General features: G+C 45.4%; 1 protein-coding gene across 3 annotated transcripts in view; it reads left to right on the forward strand.

The window, feature by feature from the left end:
* Positions 1–24,416, forward strand: part of SYTL1 (synaptotagmin like 1) — a 303,576-nt gene that overhangs the window by 261,059 nt on the left and 18,101 nt on the right. For all 3 annotated transcript variants that reach the window (XM_077295678.1, XM_077295677.1, XM_077295679.1), the window contains exons 7-10: positions 738–817; positions 1,279–1,371; positions 13,614–13,780; positions 16,007–16,109. In XM_077295678.1, coding sequence (XP_077151793.1) covers positions 738–817; positions 1,279–1,371; positions 13,614–13,780; positions 16,007–16,109 — 443 coding nt within the window. The remainder of the gene's footprint in view (positions 1–737; positions 818–1,278; positions 1,372–13,613; positions 13,781–16,006; positions 16,110–24,416) is intronic.

The following is a 24,416-nucleotide window of genomic DNA, read 5'->3' on the forward strand; positions in this document are numbered from 1 at the left end:
AGCCATGCAACCAAGACTTTTGATTCACACAAGAATGGAAGCTGTTTTTGGACTTGCGAAAAAGGGGATTCCATATTAATGCTTATGGATTTAGAATAGTATGTGATTAAAGTTCCTGTAGGTGTCCCAATACTTTTGTAATATTGCCCACGTATGGCTCAATCTGACCTGAAAAACATGCTGATTTTTTTTTTTATTTAAACTGGTGCATAGGAATCCAAATAGAAAATGCCACAATGGTCAACACTGTCAGTGATATTGTATGTACATTATTTCTTCCCCTGCAAATGGCTGCCTCTCTAGTGCCACCTACTGGAGGTTGTCTTACTCCTTTGCACCTGTGTATATTTAGCCAAACCAATGTGTTTTAGAAAAAGAAAAAACAGTCAACTGAAGCTGAACATTGACTCATAGGGTAGCTGCTTCTAGAAGGTGATGCAAGACAGCTTTCTCCATTGTGGAGGAAAGCTACTTTGCACACCTTATTTTGCAAGGGAGTATCATATGACCTGCTTACCTGCAAGAGCTCTCCACAACAAAACCTCTTAGGCCTCAGTCAGCATCATTGAAACATATCTGCTGCTAAGCTGACAGTTAAGATTGGGAACGTCCCCAATGTATTTCATCAGTCATATCTTAGATGTTTCACTAGCTTAAATCTTGCTTGACAATTAAGTGCTAATAACTTATAATAATATCCTCATTGTTAATCTTACATTACCTTATTTTTCTTAAAGAAGTTGTTCCTCTGCGTCGTTGCATACCTAGTGTTGGAGACCTGGGAATGGAAGAGATAGACTTATCGTCAACTGGGGAGGTAATATGACTAACAAAGTGAACATCTGATATTCTTTAGTAGTAAGCATATGCTATATAAGAAGAAGGAAGGGAGTTTCCAGCACGTCCATCCAGTTTAAGTAAAATTTCAATTTTATATGAACATTTAAAAAAAAAAAAGATCCTATGACTAAGGGTGCAGTGGTGCACCAGAAACGCATTAGGCAGAGAGTCTCTTTCTCTCATTTTTAAAATTGTTTTTTAAAATGTTCAAATAAAATTGAAATTTTACTTAAACTGGATGGACTTGCTGGAAACTCCCTTCCTTCTTCCTCACTTCGGTTGAAATCACCAACAGGTACGGCACCCACCAGCTATATTCAATTGCAACTGCTTATTATATATGTTTCAGCGTGTCAAGCTCCAACTTTTCCCTCTCCCCCCTCTCTCCCACAGACGCATATGCTATATAATAGGTATCACTGTTTGATATCTTTTCAGGAAAACCATACCGAAAATGATTTGACTGTAGGTGAAAGTGGACATAGAAACCTAAACTACAGCCCGTCTGTGCCAACTCTGGGCACTAAATCTGTAAGATGATGTCTTTACAACTTTTTAGTTTTTACTGTTTTCATAATTTTAAATTGCAGCAGTTAAAACAGACTGCGGGAGAGGGTACAACCAACGAATCAGTACAAGTCTATGGCACCTTCAAACCATTGGGTTGTTTTATTGCCTGCTATTGTCCAGTAATAAAAAGAGACTTTCAATGGTTATTTTCATCACAGTTATCATATTCTGGGCATATGTCATACATTTCTGACATATTAGTGTCCTACCTACATGGAGATCTGGCTATTGACTGTTATCTCCAGGTGGAGTATAAGTGGAGAAGTGGCTGCACATATAGATAAAAGTCACCATTCATTTATACAGGATTTATAGTAGCAGCCTAGCATGCTTATAAAATGTTAAAACTCTTTTTATTACCTTTTATGTTGAGCTAAACACTGCGTAAAGGCCCAATTTCTGAGGCTTCAATTCTGATGATATTTCAGTTCGACCTTGCTTTTTGGTTCAAATCACTGTCTACTTACATGTTCGCTTGTGTATACTCATCATAACCATCATTCTCTTTGTGATAAGGCTAAACTTTTTGCCCTGAGATTACAACACACAGTTACAACAAGGTGGAACAGGCTTTCTCAACTTTACCTTATGTTTCTAATTTTTTATTGTTTTTCTGTAATAAAGTGTAACAAACAATACAAATACATTTTAGTCAACATTAAAGAAGGAAAATGTTTTGTGGCAGAAAGATATTGCTTACAATTGACTTATTGTCACGCGATATAGATGACAAATCCTGATATCTCAATTAGAAAATATAACTGACACAAAACAAAATAATGCACCAATAGTAATCCAAATCCCGCTATCCAAAAAAGAGAGGCTGGAGAGAGAAACTAGATTGTCTGTGTGCATTATCTAAAAATGTATGAAACAAAATAACTGATCCATGGATTACAAATCTGGTCAGATTTCTCTTGTTTACCCAAGAGATTTTTAGAAAGTTTTTTTTTTTTTTTTATTAATGAAGATTTACATATGTTTTCTTCTAACTAAAGAAAACATTTTGATGAGAGTGATTCCTTAAGTCCTATAGCCTTATTACAGGAAACCCCCATATTTAGGGCATTGACCAATTTTATATTGGATAAAACCAGTAGAATTCTTCTACCCATGGTTTTATTGACTACTGTTTAACCCCTTCATGACCCAGCCTATTTTGGCCTTAATGACCTTGCCGTTTTTTGAAATTCTGACCAGTGTCCCTTTATGAGGTAATAACTCAGGAACGCTTCAACGGATCCTAGCGATTCTGAGATTGTTTTTTCGTGACATATTGGGCTTCATGTTAGTGGTAAATTTAGGTCGATAATTTCTGAGTTTATTTGTGAAAAAAACGGAAATTTGGCAAAAAATTTGAAAATTTCGCAATTTTCACATTTTGAATTTTTATTCTGTTAAACCAGAGCGTTATGTGACACAAAATAGTTAATAAATAACGTTTCCCACATGTCTACTTTACATCAGCACAATTTTGGAAACATTTTTTTTTTTTGCTAGGAAGTTATAAGGGTTAAAATTTGACCAGTGATTTCTTATTTTTACAACAAAATTTACAAAACCATTTTTTTTAGGGACCACCTCACATTTGAAGTCATTTTGAGGGTTCTATATGGCTGAAAATACCCAAAAGTGACACCATTCTAAAAACTGCACCCCTCAAGGTGCTCAAAACCACATTCAAGAAGTTTATTAACCCTTCAGGTGTTTCACAGCAGCAGAAGCAACATGGAAGTAAAAAATGAACATTTAACTTTTTAGTCACAAAAATGATCTTTTAGCAACAATTTTTTTATTTTCCCAGCGGTAAAAGGAGAAACTGGACCACGGACGTTGTTGTCCAATTTGTCCTGAGTACGCTGATACCTCATATGTGGGGGTAAACCACTGTTTGGGCGCACGGCAGGGCTCGGAAGGGAAGGAGCGCCATTTGACTTTTTGAATGAAAAATTGGCTCCAATCTTTAGCCCACACCATGTCACGTTTGGAGAGCCCCTGTGTGCCTAAACATTGGAGCTCCCCCACAAATGACCCCATTTTGGAAACTAGACCCCCCAAGGAACTTATCTAGAAGCATAGTGAGCACTTTAAACCCCCAGGTGCTTCACAAATTGATCCGAAAAAATGAAAAAGTACTTTTTTTTCACAAAAAAATTATTTTAGCCTCAATTTTTTCATTTTCACATGGGCAACAGGATAAAATGGATCCTAAATTTTGTTGGGCAATTTCTCCTGAGTACACCAATACCTCACATGTGGGGGTAAACCACTGTTTGGGCACATGGTAAGGCTCGGAAGGGAAGGAGCGCCATTTGACTTTTTGAATGAAAAATTATCTCCATCGTTAGCGGACACCATGTCGCGTTTGGAAAGCCCCTGTGTGCCTAAACATTGGAGCTCCTCCACAAGTGACCCCATTTTGGAAACTAGACCCCCCAAGGAACTCATCTAGAGGCATAGTGAGCACTTTAAACCCCCAGGTGCTTCACAAATTGATCCGCAAAAATGAAAAAGTACTTTTTTTTCACACAAAATTTCTTTTAGCCTCAATTCTTTCATTTTCACATGGGCAACAGGATAAAATGGATCCTAAAATTTGTTGGGCAATTTCTCCTGAGTATGCCGATACCTCATATGTGGGGGTAAACCACTGTTTGGGTGCACGGCAAGGCTCGGAAAGGGAGGCGTGCCATTTGACTTTTTGAATGGAAAATTAGCTCCAATCGTTAGCGGACACCATGTCGCGTTTGGAGAGCCCCTGTGTGCCTAAACATTGGAGCTCCCCTACAAGTGACCCCATTTTGGAAACTAGACCCCCCAAGGAACTTATCTAGATGCATAGTGAGCACTTATAACCTCCAGGTGCTTCACAGAAGTTTATAACGCAGAGCCGTGAAAATAAAAAAATAATTTTTCTTTCCTCAAAAATGATTTTTAGCCCAGAATTTTTTATTTTCCCAAGGGTAATAGGAGAAATTGGATCCCAAATGTTGTTGTCCAGTTTGTCCTGAGTACGATGATACCCCATATGTGGGGGTAAACCACTGTTTGGGCGCACGGCAGGGCTCGGAAGGGAAGGCACGCCATTTGGCTTTTTGAATGGAAAATTAGCTCCAATCATTAGCGGACACCATGTCGCGTTTGGAGAGCCCCTGTGTGCCTAAACATTGGAGCTCCCGCACAAGTGACCCCATTTTGGAAACTAGACCTCCCAAGGAACTAATCTAGATGTGTGGTGAGCACTTTGAACCCCCAAGTGCTTCACAGAAGTTTATAACGCAGAGCCGTGAAAATAAAAAATGTGTTTCCTTTCCTCAAAAATATTTTTTTAGCCCAGAATTTTTTTATTTTTGCAAGAGTAACAGGAGAAATTGGACCCCAAAAGTTGTTGTCCAGTTTCTCCTGAGTACGCTGATACCCCATATGTGGGGGTAAACCACTGTTTGGGCACATGCCGGGGCTCGGAAGGGAAGTAGTGACGTTTTGGAATGCAGACTTTGATGGAATGGTCTGCGGGCATCATGTTACGTTTGCAGAGCCCCTGATATGCCTAAACAGTAGAAACCCCCCACAAGTGACCCCATTTTGGAAACTAGACCCCCCAAGGAACTTATCTAGATGTGTGGTGAGCACGTTCAACCCCCAAGTGCTTCACAGAAGTTTACAACGCAGAGCCATGAAAATAAAAAATAATTTTTCTTTCCTCAAAAAAGATGTTTTAGCAAGCAATTTTTTATTTTCACAAGGGTAACAGGAGAATTTGGACCCCAATATTTGTTGCCCAGTTTGTTGTGAGTACGCTGATACCCCATATGTGGGGGTAAACCACTGTTTGGGCGCACGTCAGGGCTCAGAAGGGAAGTAGTGACATTTGAAATGCAGACTTTGATGGAATGGTCTGCGGGCGTCACATTGCATTTGCAGAGCCCCTGATGTGCCTAAACAGTAGAAACACCCCACAAGTGACCCCATTTTGGAAACTAGACCCCCGAAGGAACTAATCTAGATGTGTGGTGAGCACTTTGAACCCCCAAGTGCTTCACAGAAGTTTATAACGCAGAGCCGTGAAAATAAAAAATGTGTTTCCTTTCCTCAAAAATATTTTTTTAGCCCAGAATTTTTTTATTTTTGCAAGAGTAACAGGAGAAATTGGACCCCAAAAGTTGTTGTCCAGTTTCTCCTGAGTACGCTGATACCCCATATGTGGGGGTAAACCACTGTTTGGGCACATGCCGGGGCTCGGAAGGGAAGTAGTGACGTTTTGGAATGCAGACTTTGATGGAATGGTCTGCGGGCGTCACATTGCATTTGCAGAGCCCCTGATGTGCCTAAACAGTAGAAACACCCCACAAGTGACCCCATTTTGGAAACTAGACCCCCGAAGGAACTTATCTAGATGTGTGGTGAGCACTTTCAACCCCCAAGTGCTTCACAGAAGTTTATAACGCAGAGCCGTGAAAATAAAAAATAATTGTTCTTTCCTCAAAAATTATGTTTTAGCAAGTAGTTTTTTATTTTTGCAAGGGTAACAGGAGAAATTGGACCCCAACAGTTGTTGCCCAGTTTGTCCTGAGTACGCTGGTACCCCAAATGTGGGGGTAAACCACTGTTTGGGCGCACGTCGGGGCTTGGAAGGGCGGGAGCACCATTTGACTTTTTGAACGCAAGATTGGCTGGAATCAATGGTGGCGCCATGTTGCGTTTGGAGACCCCTGATGTGCCTAAACAGTGGAAACCCCTCAATTCTAACTTCAACACTAACCCCAACACACCCCTAATCCTAATCCCAACTGTAGCCATAACCCTAATCACAACCCTAACCCCAACACACCCCTAACCACAACCCTAACCGCAACACACCCGTAACCCTAATTCCAACCCTAATCCTAACCCTAATCCCAACCGTAACCCTAATCCCAACCCTAACCACAACTGTAACCCCAACACACCCCTAACCCTATCCGTAACCCTAACCACAAGCCTAATCTTAACCCTATTTCAAACCCTAGCCCTAATTCCAACCCTAACTCTAATTCCAACCCTAACACTAAGGCTATGTGCCCACGTTGCGGATTCGTGTGAGATTTTTCCGCACGATTTTTGAAAAATCTGCAGGTAAAAGGCACTGCGTTTTACCTGCGGATTTACAGCAGATTTCCAGTGTTTTTTTGTGCGGATTTCACCTGCGGATTCCTATTGAGGAACAGGTGTAAAACGCTGCGGAATCCGCACAAAGAATTGACATGCTGCGGAAAATACAACGCAGCGTTTCTGCACGGAATTTTCCGCACCATGGGCACAGCGGATTTGGTTTTCCTTAGGTGTACATGGTACTGTAAACCTGATGGAAAACTGCTTCGAATTCGCAGCGGCCAATCCGCTGCGGATCCACGGCCAATCCGCTGCCAATCCGCTGCGGATCCGCAGCCAATCCGCTGCGGATCCGCTGCCAATCCGCTGCGGATCCGCTGCCAATCCGCTGCGGATCCGCGGCCAATCCGCTGCGGATCCGCTGCCGATCCGCTGCGGATCCGCTGCCGATCCGCTGCGGATCCGCGGCCGATCCGCTGCGGATCCGCTGCCGATCCGCTGCGGATCCGCGGCGGATCCGCGGCCAATCCGCTGCGGATCCGCGGCCAATCCGCTGCCGATCCGCTGCCGATCCGCTGCGGATCCGCTGCGGATCCGCGGCCGATCCGCTGCGGATCCGCGGCCGATCCGCTCTGTGTGCACATGCCATAACCCTACCCGTAACCCTAACCCTACCCCTAACCCTACCCCTAGTTCTAACCCTAGTTCTAACCCTAACCCTAGTGGAAAAAAAAAAAAAAAAAAAAATTCTTTATTTTATTATTGTCCCTATGGGGGTGATAAAGGGGGGGGGGGTTATTTATTATTTTTTTTATTTTGATCGCTGTGATAGAACCTACCACAACGATCAAAATGTACCTGTAAGGAATCTGCCGACTGGCAGATTCGGCGGGCGCACTGAGCATGCGCCCGCCATTTTCCAAGATGGCGGCGCCCAGGGAGGAGACGGCCGGACACCGGGAGGATCGGTAAGTATGAAGGGGTGGTGGGGGGGTGGATCGGAGCACAGGGGGGGGTGATCGGAGCACAGGGGGGGGGGATCTGAGCAAGGAGGGAGCGGACAGCAGGACGGGGGAGCCGGCAGGCGGACGGAGGGGACCGGAGGACTAACGGAGCACTGGGGGGGCGATCGGTGGGTGTGGGGGGGGGCACTTTAGTATTTCCAGCCATGGCCGATGTTATTGCAGCATCGGCCATGGCTGGATTGTAATATTTCACCAGTTTTTTAGGTGAAATATTACAAATCGCTCTGATTGGCAGTTTCACTTTCAACAGCCAATCAGAGCGATCGTAGCCACGGGGGGGTGAAGCCACCCCCCCTGGGCTGAAGCACCACTCCCCCTCTCCCTGCAGATCGGGTAAAATAGGAGTTAACCCCTTCACCCGATCTGCAGGGACGCGATCATTCCATGACGCATACGCTGCGTCATAGGTCGTTTTGGCACCGACTTTCATGACGCAGCGTATGCGTCAAAGGTCGTTAAGGGGTTAAAGAGATAACCCAAAAGAATAAGCCTGGGAGGGAGACTGAAGTCACACATTACCAAAGGAACAGTAGAGAAAGACATTGATCCTTACACAGACTCAAAGTACAGTAAATTATTTTTAAAGGAAACCTCTCAGAAGGATTAACCCTCCTCAGCCATCTACATGGGCATGTTGGGTGAGGGGGAAGCTAGGTGCACAACAACGGTAAGAGGGTGGGGAAGCCCAAACACTAGGAAAGGGGGAGTGGAGACCCCTAGGCAGATCTGACAACACCCTGTCTGCCCTTACATCCCTAAATAGGTTCCGCACCTATCACCAACCAGGAAACTAATCCCGGACTTCCCTTAGCAATAGGCCCTGGATAGTGAGGGGATGGGGTCAGCACTAGTCAGTCCCCATTACAACTAAAGACAAAGCCGGAAGACAAATGAAGGAATACACTTAGCTTGAGAAGGCTAAAGTGAGCTCACGCGAGCAATCCTCCAAGAGGATCCAAGAAGAAACTAGTCGACTTCTAGCACTTCCAACAGACAGAGGTAAATAGAGCTATCACGGGCACCTTGCTGAAGCAACTAAAGGTATTTAAGCCTCCAGCAAGCGTGTTAATCAGCAACAGATGGTAGAGATCACTGCTAAGTCCTAGAAGGAGAAGGATATCACTCCATTGCAGAGATGCAAGATCCAGAATGCGTAGTGACCTTCTTTAGCCAGATTCAGATTGACTGTCTGTCGTACCTGACACACCTGAGACACATGTAGGTTATAGGAAGCTGAATAAAATGATACCTTGATATATAGGATCTGATGTCTTGGTCCAGAGAAATCCATGTTTTTCTTAATATGTAAACCAGCTGTTAAGAACCCTGGGCTGGACACAGATCTCCTCAATAATATGCCTGCAGAGCTTATTTTTAATGAAAATGGAGCTTAAGTGTGTGTGTGATATCTAATGGATGATGCTTTCCTAATCTCAACGCAGAGTTGTGTGTGACTACAACTAACACAACACAGCAGAACTGAGCTTTGCCTCATTACAAACACTTTTTTAAACTCTTTTTCAGCTACATCTCTCCTGTTCTGCTAGGAGCTCAGCTACAGATCTGTCCCTGACTATAATTAATATTTATTTAGCTTTCTTTAGCTTAACCATGCCTCCGCCCAACACTGCCAATCTTCATGAGAATACTGCCCCCCCCCCCCCCCCCAGAAAGCATGAAGCTGTGAGGCAGGGTAGTGGTGCACTCTTGAAAATTGATGTTGAGAAAATATAATCTACAAAAATGAATTTTCATACACAATCCACAATAATATTATTATTATTATTATTATTTATATAGCACCATTAATTCCATGGTGCTGTACATGAGAAAGGGGTTACACACAAAGTTACAGATATCATTTACAGTAAACACGTTTACAGTGACAGACTGGTACAGAGGGGAGAGAGGACCCTGTCCTTGCGGACTTACATTCTATGGGATAGTGGGGAAGAGACAGAAGGTCAGAGGTGCTGCAGCTCTGGCGGTGGTGAGGCGGCTGCTCTGGCGATGGAGAGGCGGCAGAATGGTTATTGCAGGCTGTAGGCTTTCTTGAAGAGATGGGTTTTCAGGTTCCGTCTGAAGGATCCGAGGGTGGTGGATAGTCGGACGTGTTGAGGCATGGAATTCCAGAGGATGGGGGATATTCGGGAGAAATCTTGGAGGCGGTTGTGTGAGGAACGAATAAGTGTGGAGGAGAATAGGAGGTCTTGGGAGGATCGGAGATTACGTGAGGGAAGGTATTGGGAGATTAGTTCAGAGATATAGGGAGGGGACAGGTTGTGGATGGCTTTGTAGATTAGTATTAGTAGTTTGAACTGGATTCATTGGGGAATTGGAGCCAGTGGAGAAATTTGCAGAGGGGAGAAACAGGGGAGTAGCGAGGAGAGAGATGGATTAGCCAGGCAGCAGAGTTGAGGACAGACTGGAGTGGTGCAAGAGAGTTAGCGGGGAGGCCACAGAGGGGGGTGTTACAGTAGTCGAGGCAGGAGATGATGAGGGCATGCACAAGAGTTTTGGTAGATTGTGGGCTGAGGAAGGGACGGATTCTGGCAATATTTTTGAGTTGGAGGCGACAGGAGGTGGCAAGCGTTTGGACGTGCGGTTTGAAGGACAGGGCAGAGTAGAGAGTTACCCCGAGGCAGCGGATTTCAGGTGCGGGAGAGAGCGTGATGCCGTTTACCATAATAGATAGGTCAGGTAGGGGGGATACGTGAGATGGGGGAAAGATGATGAGTTTGGTTTTGTCTACATTGAGTTTTAGGACGCAAGAGGTGAATAAGGAGGATATGGCTGACAGACACTTCGGGATTCTGGACAGCAGACAGGTGACATCTGGGCCAGAGAGGTAGATCTGAGTGTCATCCGCATACAGGTGGTACTGGAAGCCATGGGACTCTATGAGTTGTCCTAGGCCAAGGGTATAGATGGGAAAAAAGTAGGGGCCCTAGGACAGAGCCTTGAGGGACTCCAACAGAGAGAGGGCAGGATGAGGGGGTGGTGTGGGAGTGGGAAACACTAAATGTGCGGTCGGAAAGGTATGAGGCAATCCAGGACAGGGCAAGGTCCTTGATGCCAAGGGAAGAAAGAATCTGTAGCAGTAGGCAGTGATCGACTGTGTCGGAAGCAGAGGACAGGTCAAGAAGGAGGAGGATGGAGAACTGTCTGTTAGCTTTGGCTGTGACTAAGTCATTAGTAATTTTGGTCAGAGCAGTTTTGGTGGAGTGTTGGGGGCGGAAGCCAGATTGGAGGTTATCAAGGAGAGAGTTAGATGAGAGGTGGGAGGAAATTTGAGCATGGACATGCTGCTCAAGGAGTTTCGAAGCAAACGGGAGCAGTGATATGGGGCGGTAGCTGGGCATAGCAGTTGGGTTAAGGTTAGTTTTTTTGAGGATGGGTGTGATGGTGGCATGTTTGAAGGCAGAGGGGAAGGTACCAGAAGATAGCGAGAGGTTAAAGAGATGGGTTAGGCCTGGAATGAGCGTGTTAGTGAGGTTGGGGAGCAGGTGGGAGGGGATGGGGTCAAGTGCACAGGTGGTGAGGTGCGATTTGGAAAAGAGGCGAGTAAGCTGTCCTTCAGTGATGTTGGAGAGGGAGGTTATTAGGGAAGGGCAGAGGTCTGGTATATGGAGTGGTTGGGGTGGTGGAACAGTTAGGCTGTGTGCACACGTTGCAGATTTTTCGCATTTTTTCCCGATAAAAACGCTATTAAACCGCACAAAATCTGCATACATTATGCATCCCATCATTTTTAATGAATTCCGCAATTTTTGTAAAAACGCATCGTGGTAAAAAACGCAGCATGTTCATTAATTTTGTGGATTTTTCGCGGATTTCCCACTATATAATGCATTGGGAAATGTCCGGAAAAATCCGCAAAAAAAAGCACCAAAAACGTGCAAAGAACGCGCAAAAAACACATGCAAATTTCTTGCGGATTTCTTGCAGAAAATCTCAGGATTTTCTCAGGAATTTTCTGCAAGAAATCCTGAACGTGTGCACATAGCCTTAGGGTTTGCCTTGTTTGGTCGGTCTTGTTTTTGAAGTAGGTGGCAAAGTCCTCGGAAGAGATGAGGGGAGTTGGAGGTGGCAGTGGTGGGCAGAGGAGGGAGGTAAATGTGCTGAATAGTTGTTTTGGGTTGTAGGATAGTGAAGATACAAGGTTAGTGAAATAGGTCTGTTTAGCGGAGGTGAGGGCTAATTTGAAGTCAAATGTAGCTTGTTTGAAAGCAGTGAAGTCGTCTGGCAGGCGTGTTTTCTTCCAACAGAAGAAAACGTCAGATTAATGGAAATCACACAATAGACATGTTAACCCCTTCCCGACATGTGACGGTATAGTACGTCACATGTCGGGACCCCCGCTTTGATGTGCGCTCCGGCGGTGAGCGCACATCAAAGTCGCGACATGTCAGCTGTTTTTTACAGCTGACATGTGCGCGCAATAGCGGCGGGTGAAATCGCGATCACCCGCCGCTATTAACTAGTTAAATGCCGCTGTCAAGCGCAGACAGCGGCATTTAACTACCGCATCCGGCCGTGCGGCCGGATATGAGCGCATCGCCGACCCCCGTCACATGATCGGGGGTCGGCGATGAGTCAGGAAGGTAACCATAGAGGTCCTTGAGACCTCTATGGTTACTGATTGCCGGTGGCTGTGAGCGCCACCCTGTGGTCGGCGCTCACAGCACACCTGCAAATCTGCTGTGTAGCAGCGATCTTATGATCACTGCTGCATAGCAGAGCCGATCGGGCTGTGCCTGCTTCTAGCCTCCCATGGAGGCTATAGAAGCATGGCAAAAGTAAAAAAAAAAAGTTTTTAAAAATGTGAAAAAAATAAAAAAAATATAAAAGTTTAAATCACCCCCCTTTCGCCCCAATCAAAATAAATCAATAAAAAAAAAACCTAACCTACACATATTTGGTATCGCCGCGTTCAGAATCGCCCGATCTATCAATAAAAAAAAAGCATTAACCTGATCGCTAAATGGCGTAATGAGAAAAAAATTCGAAACGCCAGATTTACGTTTTTTTGGTCGCCACGACATTGCATTAAAATGCAATAACGGGCGATCAAAAGAACGTATCTACACCAAAATGCTATCATTAAAAACGCCAGCTCGGCACGCAAAAAATAAGCCCTCACCTGACCCCAGATCACGAAAAATGGAGACGCTACGAGTATCGGAAAATGGCGCAATTTTGTTTTGTTTTGTTTTTTGCAAAGTTTGGAATTTTTTTTCACCACTTAGGTGAAAAATAACCTAGTCATGTTAGGTGTCTATAAACTCGTAGTGACCTGGAGAATCATAATGGCAGGTCAGTTTTAGCATTTAGTGAACCTAGCAAAATAGGCAAGCAAAAAACAAGTGTGGGATTGCACTTTTTTTGCAATTTCACTGCACTTGGAATTTTTTTCCCGTTTTCTAGTACACGACATGCTAAAACCAATGATGTCGTTCAAAAGTACAACTCGTCCCGCAAAAAATAAGCCCTCACATGGCCAAATTGACGGAAAAATAAAAAAGTTATGGCTCTGGGAAGGAGGGTAGCGAAAAACGAAAATGGAAAAACGGAAAAAGCTCCGGGGGTGAAGGGGTTAATAACATGTAGATAGACATGTTAATAATGTGCAAATGATAAAAAAGGAAACAAAATACTCCAAACTTCTTGATTTATCCTGAGATCTGTTCTGCCACACTAAATACACATGGGCACGCAAATCATTAAGATCTACTGCTGGCTCATCTTTTTGCAATTACCTTCCAATAATGTCCCAGATGTGCTCAATGTAAGACAAGACTGGAAATGTTGCATGTAATGGTACCATGTCTAGGCCATGCAGGCTGCTCACTTTAGCACAAGCACCATGTAGCCTGGTGGTGTTGTGCTGAAAAACAACTCCTTGAGATATGGCTATACCACCGATTCCACAACCAAATCAATATAATATTGAGCTGTTAGTAATGTTTTTGAAGCTTCTGTATCTGATAGTGTAACACATAGCACGTTTTTATGTTATTGTGGTTTTGAATTCTTTGAATATACCTAAGTTTTCATTTTGTCTTAAATCCATGTTTCCTTTTACAGCTTTCTGGCAGCATGATGAGTCTGTTCAGTGCAGGAGATTTCCATTCTCTAGAAGTTCACGGGTGGATCCAGTTCTCTATTCAGTATGATTCACCTAAAAAGGAGCTGAGGGTCCTGATTATACAATGCAGGGATCTGACGCCAGCACATAGCAAGTCATCTAATCCGTAAGTGGGATAAATGAAAAGAAGAGACACATTTGGGGATATACCTCTGATAGCTTAAAGTACCACTCCGGCGGTTCTTTATATTTAACTCCCAGAGTGACATCACTCATTTTTGTTCCCTATCTATAATAACATACCTACCAGCCACCATCTTCTGCTGTTCTCTTGCCACTCCAGTCCTGTTGTGCTAGTTGTGACTAGCCGTCTCACGGCAGTGTTTGCTGGGCGGACCTAAGGTTGCTTATCAATCTAAAACAATGAAAGACAGAACAAGGCTCTTATAAACTTACATTGAAAGCTTTTGACCATTAGCTCTGACTTACGGTCAGTCAGGAGCAGCTGTAACAAGATGGTGGAACGGGACCTCAGCATCAGATCGCATCACATTGGCAAACCAGGCTGACACTGCCTATAGCAGTGTTTTTTATTTCCACTCTCATAAAGTATGCTTTTATTTGGCTCCTAGCTGGTAGTGGTACATTAAAGTTATACCCTATACCTTGTACAAGATACCAAATAGTTTCCATTTGTAAAGTGAGTATCTCAAGACATTTACAGTTTATAATACAGATATTCATCCTAATTAAGTTTCTGAATATTGTATGTTAAAGAGGTTGTCCATTATTTTTTCACTGAAGACATATCCTGTGTAGCCTACTAGCGAATGATATCCACAACCTCTTGGCTTATCTGATGTGACACATTCAGCTCATATATCTTGGTGTTAGGGCTGGCGGACCGCACCGAGTATATTTAGATATTATTATTGGTGCGTTCGTAGCCCGGGGTCCACCGTGCAGGAGACTAACCTGCTGCTAGCAAATGATGGCACAATATGGCGGTAGAAGCGAACTCTGTTACTTCATAGAGTCGCTTAGAAGAGAAAACGCTGTGCCCTGTTAGCGTCACAGGGGACACAGCTGCCTAACAGAGCAAAAGCAATCAGTGGTCAGGGAGTAGCAAGCACACAAACACCTCCTCTCCGGTGGAGCCAGAATTCTAATGGCTTTACGCCATCCCTGAATTCACCATACAAACTCCTCACCGGAGGTGCCGGTATTCTAGTGGCTTATTTCAGCCGGACCCTGACCACAAGCAGACAAGACCACTGAGTAGCTAAAGCTCATAACATAAGCTGATACTTGCGGCCATGCGAACCTTTTATAGCTGCAGCAACTTCAGGACCTTCCTAGAGGAGCAATGGGAGCTGCTACAGTACCTGATCAACATCAGGACCTTCCTAGAGGACCAATGGGAGTTGCCACAGTACCTGATCAACTTCAGGCCTTTCCTAGAGGACCAATGGGAGTTGCCACAGTACCTGAGCATGTGACCCCCGACCTCCAATGAGAGGGCTTATCCCGGGCGTGCTCAGAAGGGGAAAAGCAGGACAGTCCCAGAGACGTCTGCTCACCACTGACTAGTACTGGCTACAATAGCTGAGCCTGTAAAGGCAGCAGTAACCATCTGCACAGTATCAGGCTGAGCCAGATGCTTGGACCGACATCTCTGCTGAGCAGGCTCCACTGCGGCTGGAGAAGAATGGGAGACCGCATCGGAGATGGTTCGAGATTGCCCCTGTGCAGAGGCGGGAACTCAACCCCTAACACTTGGTTGGCTGGTTTTCAATACTGAACTGAAGATCAAAAACTTCATCAATGTCTGATTGGCAGAGGTCAGACACCCGGCACCCCAGTCGATCAGCTGTCATTGGTGTCGGCGTCAGTGGCCGCTGGCCAGTTATACTCACTTGTGAAGCTGGTTGTCTCCTGATAGTGGCCGCTGCAGGATACTACAGATCTGCCTCCTATTGATTTGAATAGGATGCAGATGTGCAGTACCACAGCCTCAGCCATTACCAGAAGACAGAACAGCTCTCATGTCAGATAAATCAAGTGGTTGTGGAGATCATTCACTAATATGCTACAAACACTATGAATTTTTTTCAGAATAAGGCTGCATTCACACATCTGGGTGTTGCGGTCCATGACCTAAACAGCTTCATAGGAAACTTTTATTATGTCAAGTTCAGGATGGGAGACCCGCATCCAGTCCCTTTGTTGCAGTCCATGCTCTGATGGGGCATACTAATGTGTGAATGTGGCACTAGGGTGTAGCTAAGCTTACTTCTGAATGCCTTCAGCAGCTTGTGTGCAGTGATACTTGTATAAAGTTGAGGGCGCTGGAAAACTGATCTATTTCTTTTTCTTTAATAAATATCCTTAGGTATGTAAAATGTTATTTGCTTCCTGACAAATCAGTACAAGGCAAAAGGAAAACAAAGGTGAAGAAGAAGACTTTGGACCCCCTCTTTAATGAAACTCTTAAGGTTAGGTTAAAAAAATAATTTATTTTATTCTTTACTGTTTCTTGGTTTTGTTCGTCTCAGTAGCCGACGTCTTAATGTGATCCACTGATCCTGAGACAAAACTACAACACTCTTGATAAGATTTTAAAATGTATACAATTTATAAACAATCACAAATTGTTGATTGGTCACTTACAATATAGAAAAAACAAAATATACACATATACACAAATTTACAAAATTATTATTTATAGTTTGAGTAGTGGGTGTAATGTGCTGCTGCAGTGCAGTATAGTGCAACCTTCACCAGGGGGTGCTAGTGAGGGAAAAGAGGTTGAACACACAGCGTAGCAACACTGAACACCAACACAGGTGCTACAGGTAATGAAAGAGAAGTCAGACAAGCCAAGGTCATACACAGAGAGGTCAGTGCAGTACACAGGGGGAGTCAGAGGAATAGTCGTGGACAAACAAGAAGTCAGAGCCTACCGGGAACGTGGTAACCAAATCGTGAGATGTAAAAGAAGTCGAGATACAAGCCAGAGTCGAAACCAGTCGGGAAGCATGGTATCAAAGATGGAAACCAAGGGGCGAAGACCAGAAATCAGATCGAGTCATACACGGGTGCAGGCAGTCAGAGGAACAAGGATCACTAATAGGAATACAGGTCAGGGGCTCCAGCCGGGACGCTTGAACTATAGCTGACACTGGCCCACAGGCTTCAGAGGACTGAAATAGCTCAGCCAGCGCCATAGCGAGGCAGAAGGGATTAACTCCTGCATGATCAAGACAGAGACAAGACAGCTGAAAACAAACTCAGGACTGGACCATGACAGTACCCCCCTCTCAATGGGGGGCCACTGGACCCCCAGGCTTCCCTGGATAACGAGCGTGAAAGGCCCAGACCAGTCGATCTGCATGGACCGAACGTGCTGGCACTCACAACCGGTCCTCAGGACCGTAACCTTTCCAATGGACCAAGTACTGTAGTGAACGGCGGAGCATACGAGAATCCACCACCCGTTCCACCTCATACTCTGTCTGGCCATCAACCACAACAGGCGGCGGGTGTGTGGGAGACTCACCTGCAGAAGGCACCGCCGGCTTCAGAAGCGACTTATGGAATACATTGGGGATCCGCAATGACGGAGGCAAGCGCAGACGGAAGGCCACAGGATTAACCACCTCCAAAATTTCATAAGGGCCAATAAACTTGTGACCCAACTTAGCAGAGGGAATCCTCAATCTAATATTCTTAGTGGATTACCATACCTTATCCCCCAGCTGGTAAGTCGGCCCCTCAGAAGGTCATTTATCAGCAAAAAATTTATACTTGCCCTGAGCCTCCCCAATGTTTCTCTGAACCTCCCTCCAGATCTCTCCTAACCGCAGAAAGGCCGAATCGGCCCCTGGACACCCCGAATCCAGCCGGGAAAACTCACCAAAGTGAGGGTGAAGCCCATAGTTGCAGAAGACCGGGGCGTACCAGTGGACTGATTGACACGATTATTTAAAGCAAATTCCACCATGGGTACCGCAGAGCACCATCATCCTGTCTGGACATAGCAAAACATCGCAATATCTGCTCCAAAGACTGATTGGTCATTTCAGTCTGACCGTTGGTCTCGGGATGGTAGGCCGATGAAAAGGACAGAATGATACCCAGCCTTTTACAAAAGGCCCTCCAGAATTTTGCCACAAATTGCACTCCTCTATCAGACACCACACTGACAGGCACACCATGCAATCGGACCACATGCTCCATGAATAGTTTTGATAGAGTCTCAGCATTAGGGAGGCCTGCCAAAGGTACATAATGCGCCTGCTTACTGAACCTATCAACAACTACCCAGATCACGGTTTTGCCATTAGAGTGGGGAAGATCAGTGAAAAAATCCATGGACAAGTAAGTCCACGGTCCATCTGGAATTGGCAGTGGCACCAATTCCCTGGCCAGCCAGTTATGGGAGGTTTTAGCGTGAGCACAAGTTTCATAGGAAGACACAAACCCAATGATGTCAGAAGCCAACGAAGGCCACCAAAACAGCCTAGTGATGGCTTTTACGCGTGGCTGAGATTTCAGGATGCCCACTAAGAGCCGAGTCATGAAACTCCCGAAGCACCCTTAACCGATACTGGACAGGTACATAGAGCTTGTCATTGGGTACGGACGAAGGAGCAAGAGATTGGGCCTCACGAATCTCTCGCTCCAATGTCGAGGACACCACAGCCACCACCACTCCGCGCTGAAGAATGGAGGACGGAGGTTCAGGAGGTGAAACTGGATCCAGGCTACGAGATAAAGCATCAGCCTTCACATTCTTGGATCCTGGTCTGAAAGTAATAGAAAACTGAAATCGGGAAAAAAAAGTGACCACCTTGCCTGTCTCGGGGTCAAATGTTTGGCAGATTCGATGTAAGACAGATTCTTATGATCCGTAATGACAGGAATATGATGGGCAGCCCCCTCCAAAAAATGCCTCCATTCTTCAAATGCTAATTTAATGGCCAACAGCTCCCGATTACCCACATCATAATTCCTCTCAGCAGAGGAAAATTTTCTCAAAAAGAAGGCACAAGGTCTTAAGTTAGTCAACGTGGTGGGCCCTTGGGATAACACAGCCCCCACTCCCACCTCCGAGGCGTCCACCTCTGCGATAAATGGTTTAGACAAATCAGGTTGAACCAGTACAGGAGCAGTCATGAAACAATTCTTCAAAGAAGAAAATGCCACCAAAGCTGGAGCTGACCAGTTTTTGAGATCAGCCCCCTTACGAGCTAAATCTGTGAGGGGTTTGACCACCTGAGAAAACCCCTTAATGAATTTTCTATAATAATTGGCAAAACCCAGAAAATGCTGAAGACCCTTGAGATCTTTGGGTTGCACCCAATCCACAATAGCCTGTACCTTCCTGGGGTCCATACAAAACCCCTTAGCGGACAAAATGACCCCTAGAAAGGACAATTCCTGCACAAAAAATGAACACTTCTCTGGTTTAGCAAATAGTGAGTTCTCCCTAAGCCTCAGAATAACTGTATGGAGGTGGTCCATGTGACTCTGTTTGTCAGTAGAATATATGAGGATGTCATCCAAATAAATTACCATGAAATGCCCAATAAAATCTGAGAAAACATGATTCATGAAATTTTGAAACACTGCTGGCACGTTAGTCAGGCCAAAGGGCATAAAAAATTCTCAAACAAACCTTCAGAGGTGAGAAAAGCAGTTTTCCACTCATCCCCCTCCCGCATACGGATGAGATTGTATGCCCCCCTGAGGTCCAACTTTGAGAACCACCTGGCCCCGACAATTGATTATACAAATCGGGTATCAGTGGGAGAGGATAAGTATTTCTTATGGTGATTTTACTAAGTTCTCGAAAACCGAGGCATGGGCATAAACCACCATCCTTTTTCTTCACGAAAAAGAACCCCGCAGCCACAGGAGAGACAGATGGCCGAATGTGCCCTTTGCGGAGACTATCGGAGATAAACTCCTTCATAGCAGCCCGCTCAGGGGCGGAGAGATTGTACAGACGGGCTTTGGGCAACTTGGCACCGGGAACCAGATCAACCACACAATCGAATGGGCGGTGTGGTGGCTGAACTTCAGCCTCCTTTTCGGAGAACGCATCCTCAAAGTCCTTCAGGTACTCCGGAATACCCTCCAGACTGATGGATGACACAGATACAGAAGCAAGACATCTCTTAGAACAATTGGGACCCCATTTAACAATGTCCTCAGATTCCCAGTTTATCACAGGATTATATAATTGCAACCAGGGAAGCCCCAACACCAGTCCCACAGGCAGATTGTCCATAACGAAACATGAAATACGTTCCTGGTGTAAGGAACTCACTTAAAGGAGAAATTCTTCTGAAACCATTTTGATGACATTCTTAGCCAGTGGTATTTTGTCATTGGCAACAACATGAATAGGAGTCTCCAGCCTAACTGTCCCTAACTTACACCTGGACACCAAGACAGAGTTAATAAAGTTCATGGACAACCCGCAATCCACAAAGGCAGAAGTGGACACGGAGCCACTCCCACAACAAAGTTCCACTTCCAACAAAATTTTTGAAAATGCAAGAAAAGGTACCTGAGAGTCAGGGTGACTACCACGACAATCACCCAGACTCAGATGCTTGTAGGTTGGTGGACAGGAGGAGCAGTCTTTTTTCCAATGTCCAGGATCTCCACAGTAGAAGCACAACTTTGCTTCAAACTGTTGTCTCCTCTCCTTCTCCTTGAGATTGGCGACTCCCACCTCCATAGGTTCAGACGGGGGTGAAACAACAGGACCAGAAGAAAAAAACTGACCCTCTCGCTCTGCAATACCTCTTTCCCACAGCCTCCGATCCATGTGGATAGCATGAGTCATAGTCTCCTCCAATGAGCTGGGAGGTGGATGGAGAGCCATATCGTCCTTCATGTAATCCACCAGTCCACTCCTAAACAGACATCTCAGTGCGGAGTCGTCCCAGGACACCTCAGTGGACCATCGACGGAACTCGGAGCTGTACCACTCAGCTGAGCGCTTGCCCTGAATCAGACCAATAATAGTGTCCTCTGACAACCTGACATGGTCCGGTTTATCACAGATAAGTCCTAGGGCCTCAAAGAACCTATCTACAAACATCTGTTCAGGAGCAGTGAGGGGCAGTGAGAAAGCCCAAGATTGGGGACCCTGCCTAAGTAAGGAGATAATAATCCCTACCCGCTGAGTCTCATTCCCAGACGATCGAGGTCTAAGGGTACTGTCACACAGTGCCATTTTCATCGCTACGACGGTACGATTCGTGACGTTCTAGCGATATCGTTACGATATCGTTGTGTCTGACACGCAGCAGCGATCAGGGACCCTGCTGAGAATCGTACGTCATAGCAGATCGTTTGGAACTTTCTTTCGTCGCTTGATCACCCGCTGACATCGCTGGATCGTTGTGTGTGACAGCGATCCAGCGATGTGTTCGCTTGTAACCAGGGTAAACATCGGGTAACTAAGCGCAGGGCCGCGCTTAGTAACCCGATGTTTACCCTGGTTACCAGCGTAAATGTAAAAAAAACAAACAGTACATACTTACATTCCGGTGTCTGTCCTCCGGTGTCTCAGCTTCTCTGCACTGTGAGCGCCTGCCAGCCGGAAAGCGAGCACAGCGGTGACGTCACCGCTCTGCTTTCCGGCTATGGTGCTTACACAGTGCAGAGAAGCACAGCGCCGGGGACAGACACCGGAATGTAAGTATGTACTGTTTGTTTTTTTTACGTTTACGCTGGTAACCAGGGTAAACATCGGGTTACTAAGCGCGGCCCTGCGCTTAGTAACCCGATGTTTACCCTGGTTACCCGGGGACTTCGGCATCGCTCCAGCGCCGTGATTGCAAAGTGTGACAGCAGTTTACGACGCTGGAGCGATAATCATACGACGCTGCGACGTCACGAATCGTGCCGTCGTAGCGATGAAAATAGCACTGTGTGACGGTACCCTAAGGGAAAACAATAATTTACAGCTTTCCCTGAACATACAAAATGTATCTTTTTCACCAGAAAAGGTGTCAGGAAGCTGAACCAAGGGTTTGGCAGAATGCAAAATAACATCTACCGACTCACCAGGTTGACTAACAGCATGGGGGGGTGGTTCCCTGCATGGTCTTAACAGTCTCCATCAGTTCTTTTTGTAAGAGAGTATGAGACGTGACAAGGGCCCGATGTTCCATTGAAAAATCCCGCACCATCTGTGTCAATCTGGACACTTGATCCGCCAGGTTGCAAAGCGGATCCATGACCAGAGAAAAAAAAATGAAAAAAAAATCACCTTTAAATGTGTGGTCAGCTATAATGAAATGTGCTGCTGCAGTGCAGTATAGTGCAACCTCCACCAGGGAGTGCTGGTGAGGGAAAAGAGGTTGTACACACAGCGTAGCAACACTGAACAACAACACAGGTGCCACAGGTAATGAAAGAGAAGTAAGAAAAAACAAAGTCCAGCTCACCATATCGACATTCCCGGAGGCTCGGAGCACGGAACCGCTGTGTCAGGGCGTAGGCAAACATAAAAGGAAAAGAATCCAGCTCAACGATGCAGTGAAAGATCCGTAGCTTTATTTCACTTCAAAATAGCGTGTGAGGACAAAACATCAGCACATTAAAACCAAGATCAACGCGTTTCCGGTGACTGAGCACCCTTAATCATGATTAAGGGTGCTCAGTCACCGGAAACGCGTTGATCTTGGTTTTAATGTGCTGATGTTTTGTCCTCACACGCTATTTTGAAGTGAAATAAAGCTACGGATCTTTCACTGCATCGTTGAGCTGGATTCTTTTCCTTTAATGAAAGTGAAGTCAGACAAGCCAAGGTCATACACAGAGAGGTCAGCGCAAAACACAGGGGGAGTCAGAGGAATAGTCGGGGACAAACAAGAAGTCAGAGCCTACCAGGAACGTGGTAACCAAAACGTGAGACGTAAGAAGAAGTCGGGATACAATCCAGAGTCGAAACCAGTCGGAAAGCGTGGTATCAAAGACGGAAAACAAGGGGTGAAGTCCAGAAATCAGATCGAGTCATACACGGGTGCAGGCAGTCAGAGGAACAAGGATCACTAATAGGAATACAGGTCAGGGGCTCCAGCCGGGACGCTTGAACTATAGCTGACACTGGCCCACAGACTGCAGAGGACTGAAATAGCTCAGCCAGCTCCATAACGAGGCAGAAGGGATTAACTCCCGAATGACCAGTCCAGAGACAAGACAGCTGAAAACAAACTCAGGACTAGAATGACAGTGGGGATATGAAATCCCCTACTCAGTAAAGTAGTAATGAATAACTAATACAGTAAGGCAGTGGTCCCCAAAATTCATACTTTGAGAGCCAAATGCAGCTTGACTCATCCCACTTACTCCATAGTGAATCCAAGAGCACCACAGTCCAGATATAAAGACAGCCCACCAAAAGACTGCACACCAAAAGCTTATGCCTCCTCACTTATAGGTAGTATACTAATTACATCCAGAGGTACCCCCTTTCTGTAATCTTGCATGAAGTACCACACTATTCCACCCAGGAACAAATACCCCACTCTACCTGGAGGTATTATCCTATCCTCCCTTCCCCACCAGTACACCCACATCTAGATTTGCTCTACTGTGCATGGCTACTCACAGATGACGCCATTTGAGGACCTTCTCTTCATAGTTGTTTGCTAAACTTGGAACTAATACACAAAGCTTGCAGTGGCGAGCAACACAACATGGGATCATGAGCCACATGTGGCTCACAGGCCACGAGTTGGGGACCCCTGCAGTAAGGTATGTGCAAAACCTCCTCAAAAATTAAAATAATGCACATCAGTGTAAAACAACATCGCTGTGTGCATATTCGGTCCTGTCTTTTGTTTCTAATTTTAACCACTTCAAGGTTTGCAACCTATGAAGTGGTTAAAGGGCCACTGTCACCCCCCTCCAGCCGTTATAAACTAAAAGAGCCACCTTGTGCAGCAGTAATGCTGCATTCTAACAAGGTGGCTCTTTTAGTTTTAGGTTCAAGTATACCCCCAAGAAAGCGATTTGATACTTAGCCATAATTGGTGTCTCTAGCCACGTAGGCTGGTCCTCCCTCCCCAGCTTGAAACGCTCCTCTGCCGTCACTCACATCTTCTTGGTCTTTCTGCACCGTCCCCTCAGCGCTGTTTACGTTTTCAAACCGGCGCCTGCGCTGTGTAGTACTGTTCTACGCAGGCGCAGTGTGAAAGCCTGGCTTGGACGGCAGACGGCCAGAGCTTACTGCACCTGCACAGAACAGTACTACACTGAAAACGTAAATAGCGCTGAGGGGGCGGCGCAGAAAGACCAAGAAGATGTGAGTGACGGCAGAGGAGCGTTTCAAGCTGGGGAGGGAGGACCAGCCTACGTGGCTAGAGACACCAATTATGGCTAAGTATCAAATTGCTTTTTTTGGGGTATACTTGAACCTAAAACTAAAAGAGCCACCTTGTTAGAATGCAGCATTACTGCTGCACAAGGTGGCTCTTTTAGTTTATAACGGCTGGAGGGGGGTGACAGTGGCCCTTTAAAATAAATAACTTGTAGCATGCTCATTATTTGGCGGGTTCTCCTAAGAAGCCACTTGTTAGTTATAGTTTAAGCGATAGTAAAAAAGACTACGAAAAAAGAGGGCAAATAAAAAAAACACTGGCTTTTTCCTGGACCAGCTTCGTCTAGGAAAACTTTTGCAGATTTACCTGCGTCTTTAACGCTATCGAGTGCATGTACTGTACATTCCCATGCTATGTCAGCATAAAAATAGCTATCTATGCAAATCTAATAAC

This window comes from Ranitomeya variabilis, chromosome 3 (assembly GCF_051348905.1).
Source record: "Ranitomeya variabilis isolate aRanVar5 chromosome 3, aRanVar5.hap1, whole genome shotgun sequence".
Classification (NCBI taxonomy): domain Eukaryota; kingdom Metazoa; phylum Chordata; class Amphibia; order Anura; family Dendrobatidae; genus Ranitomeya; species Ranitomeya variabilis.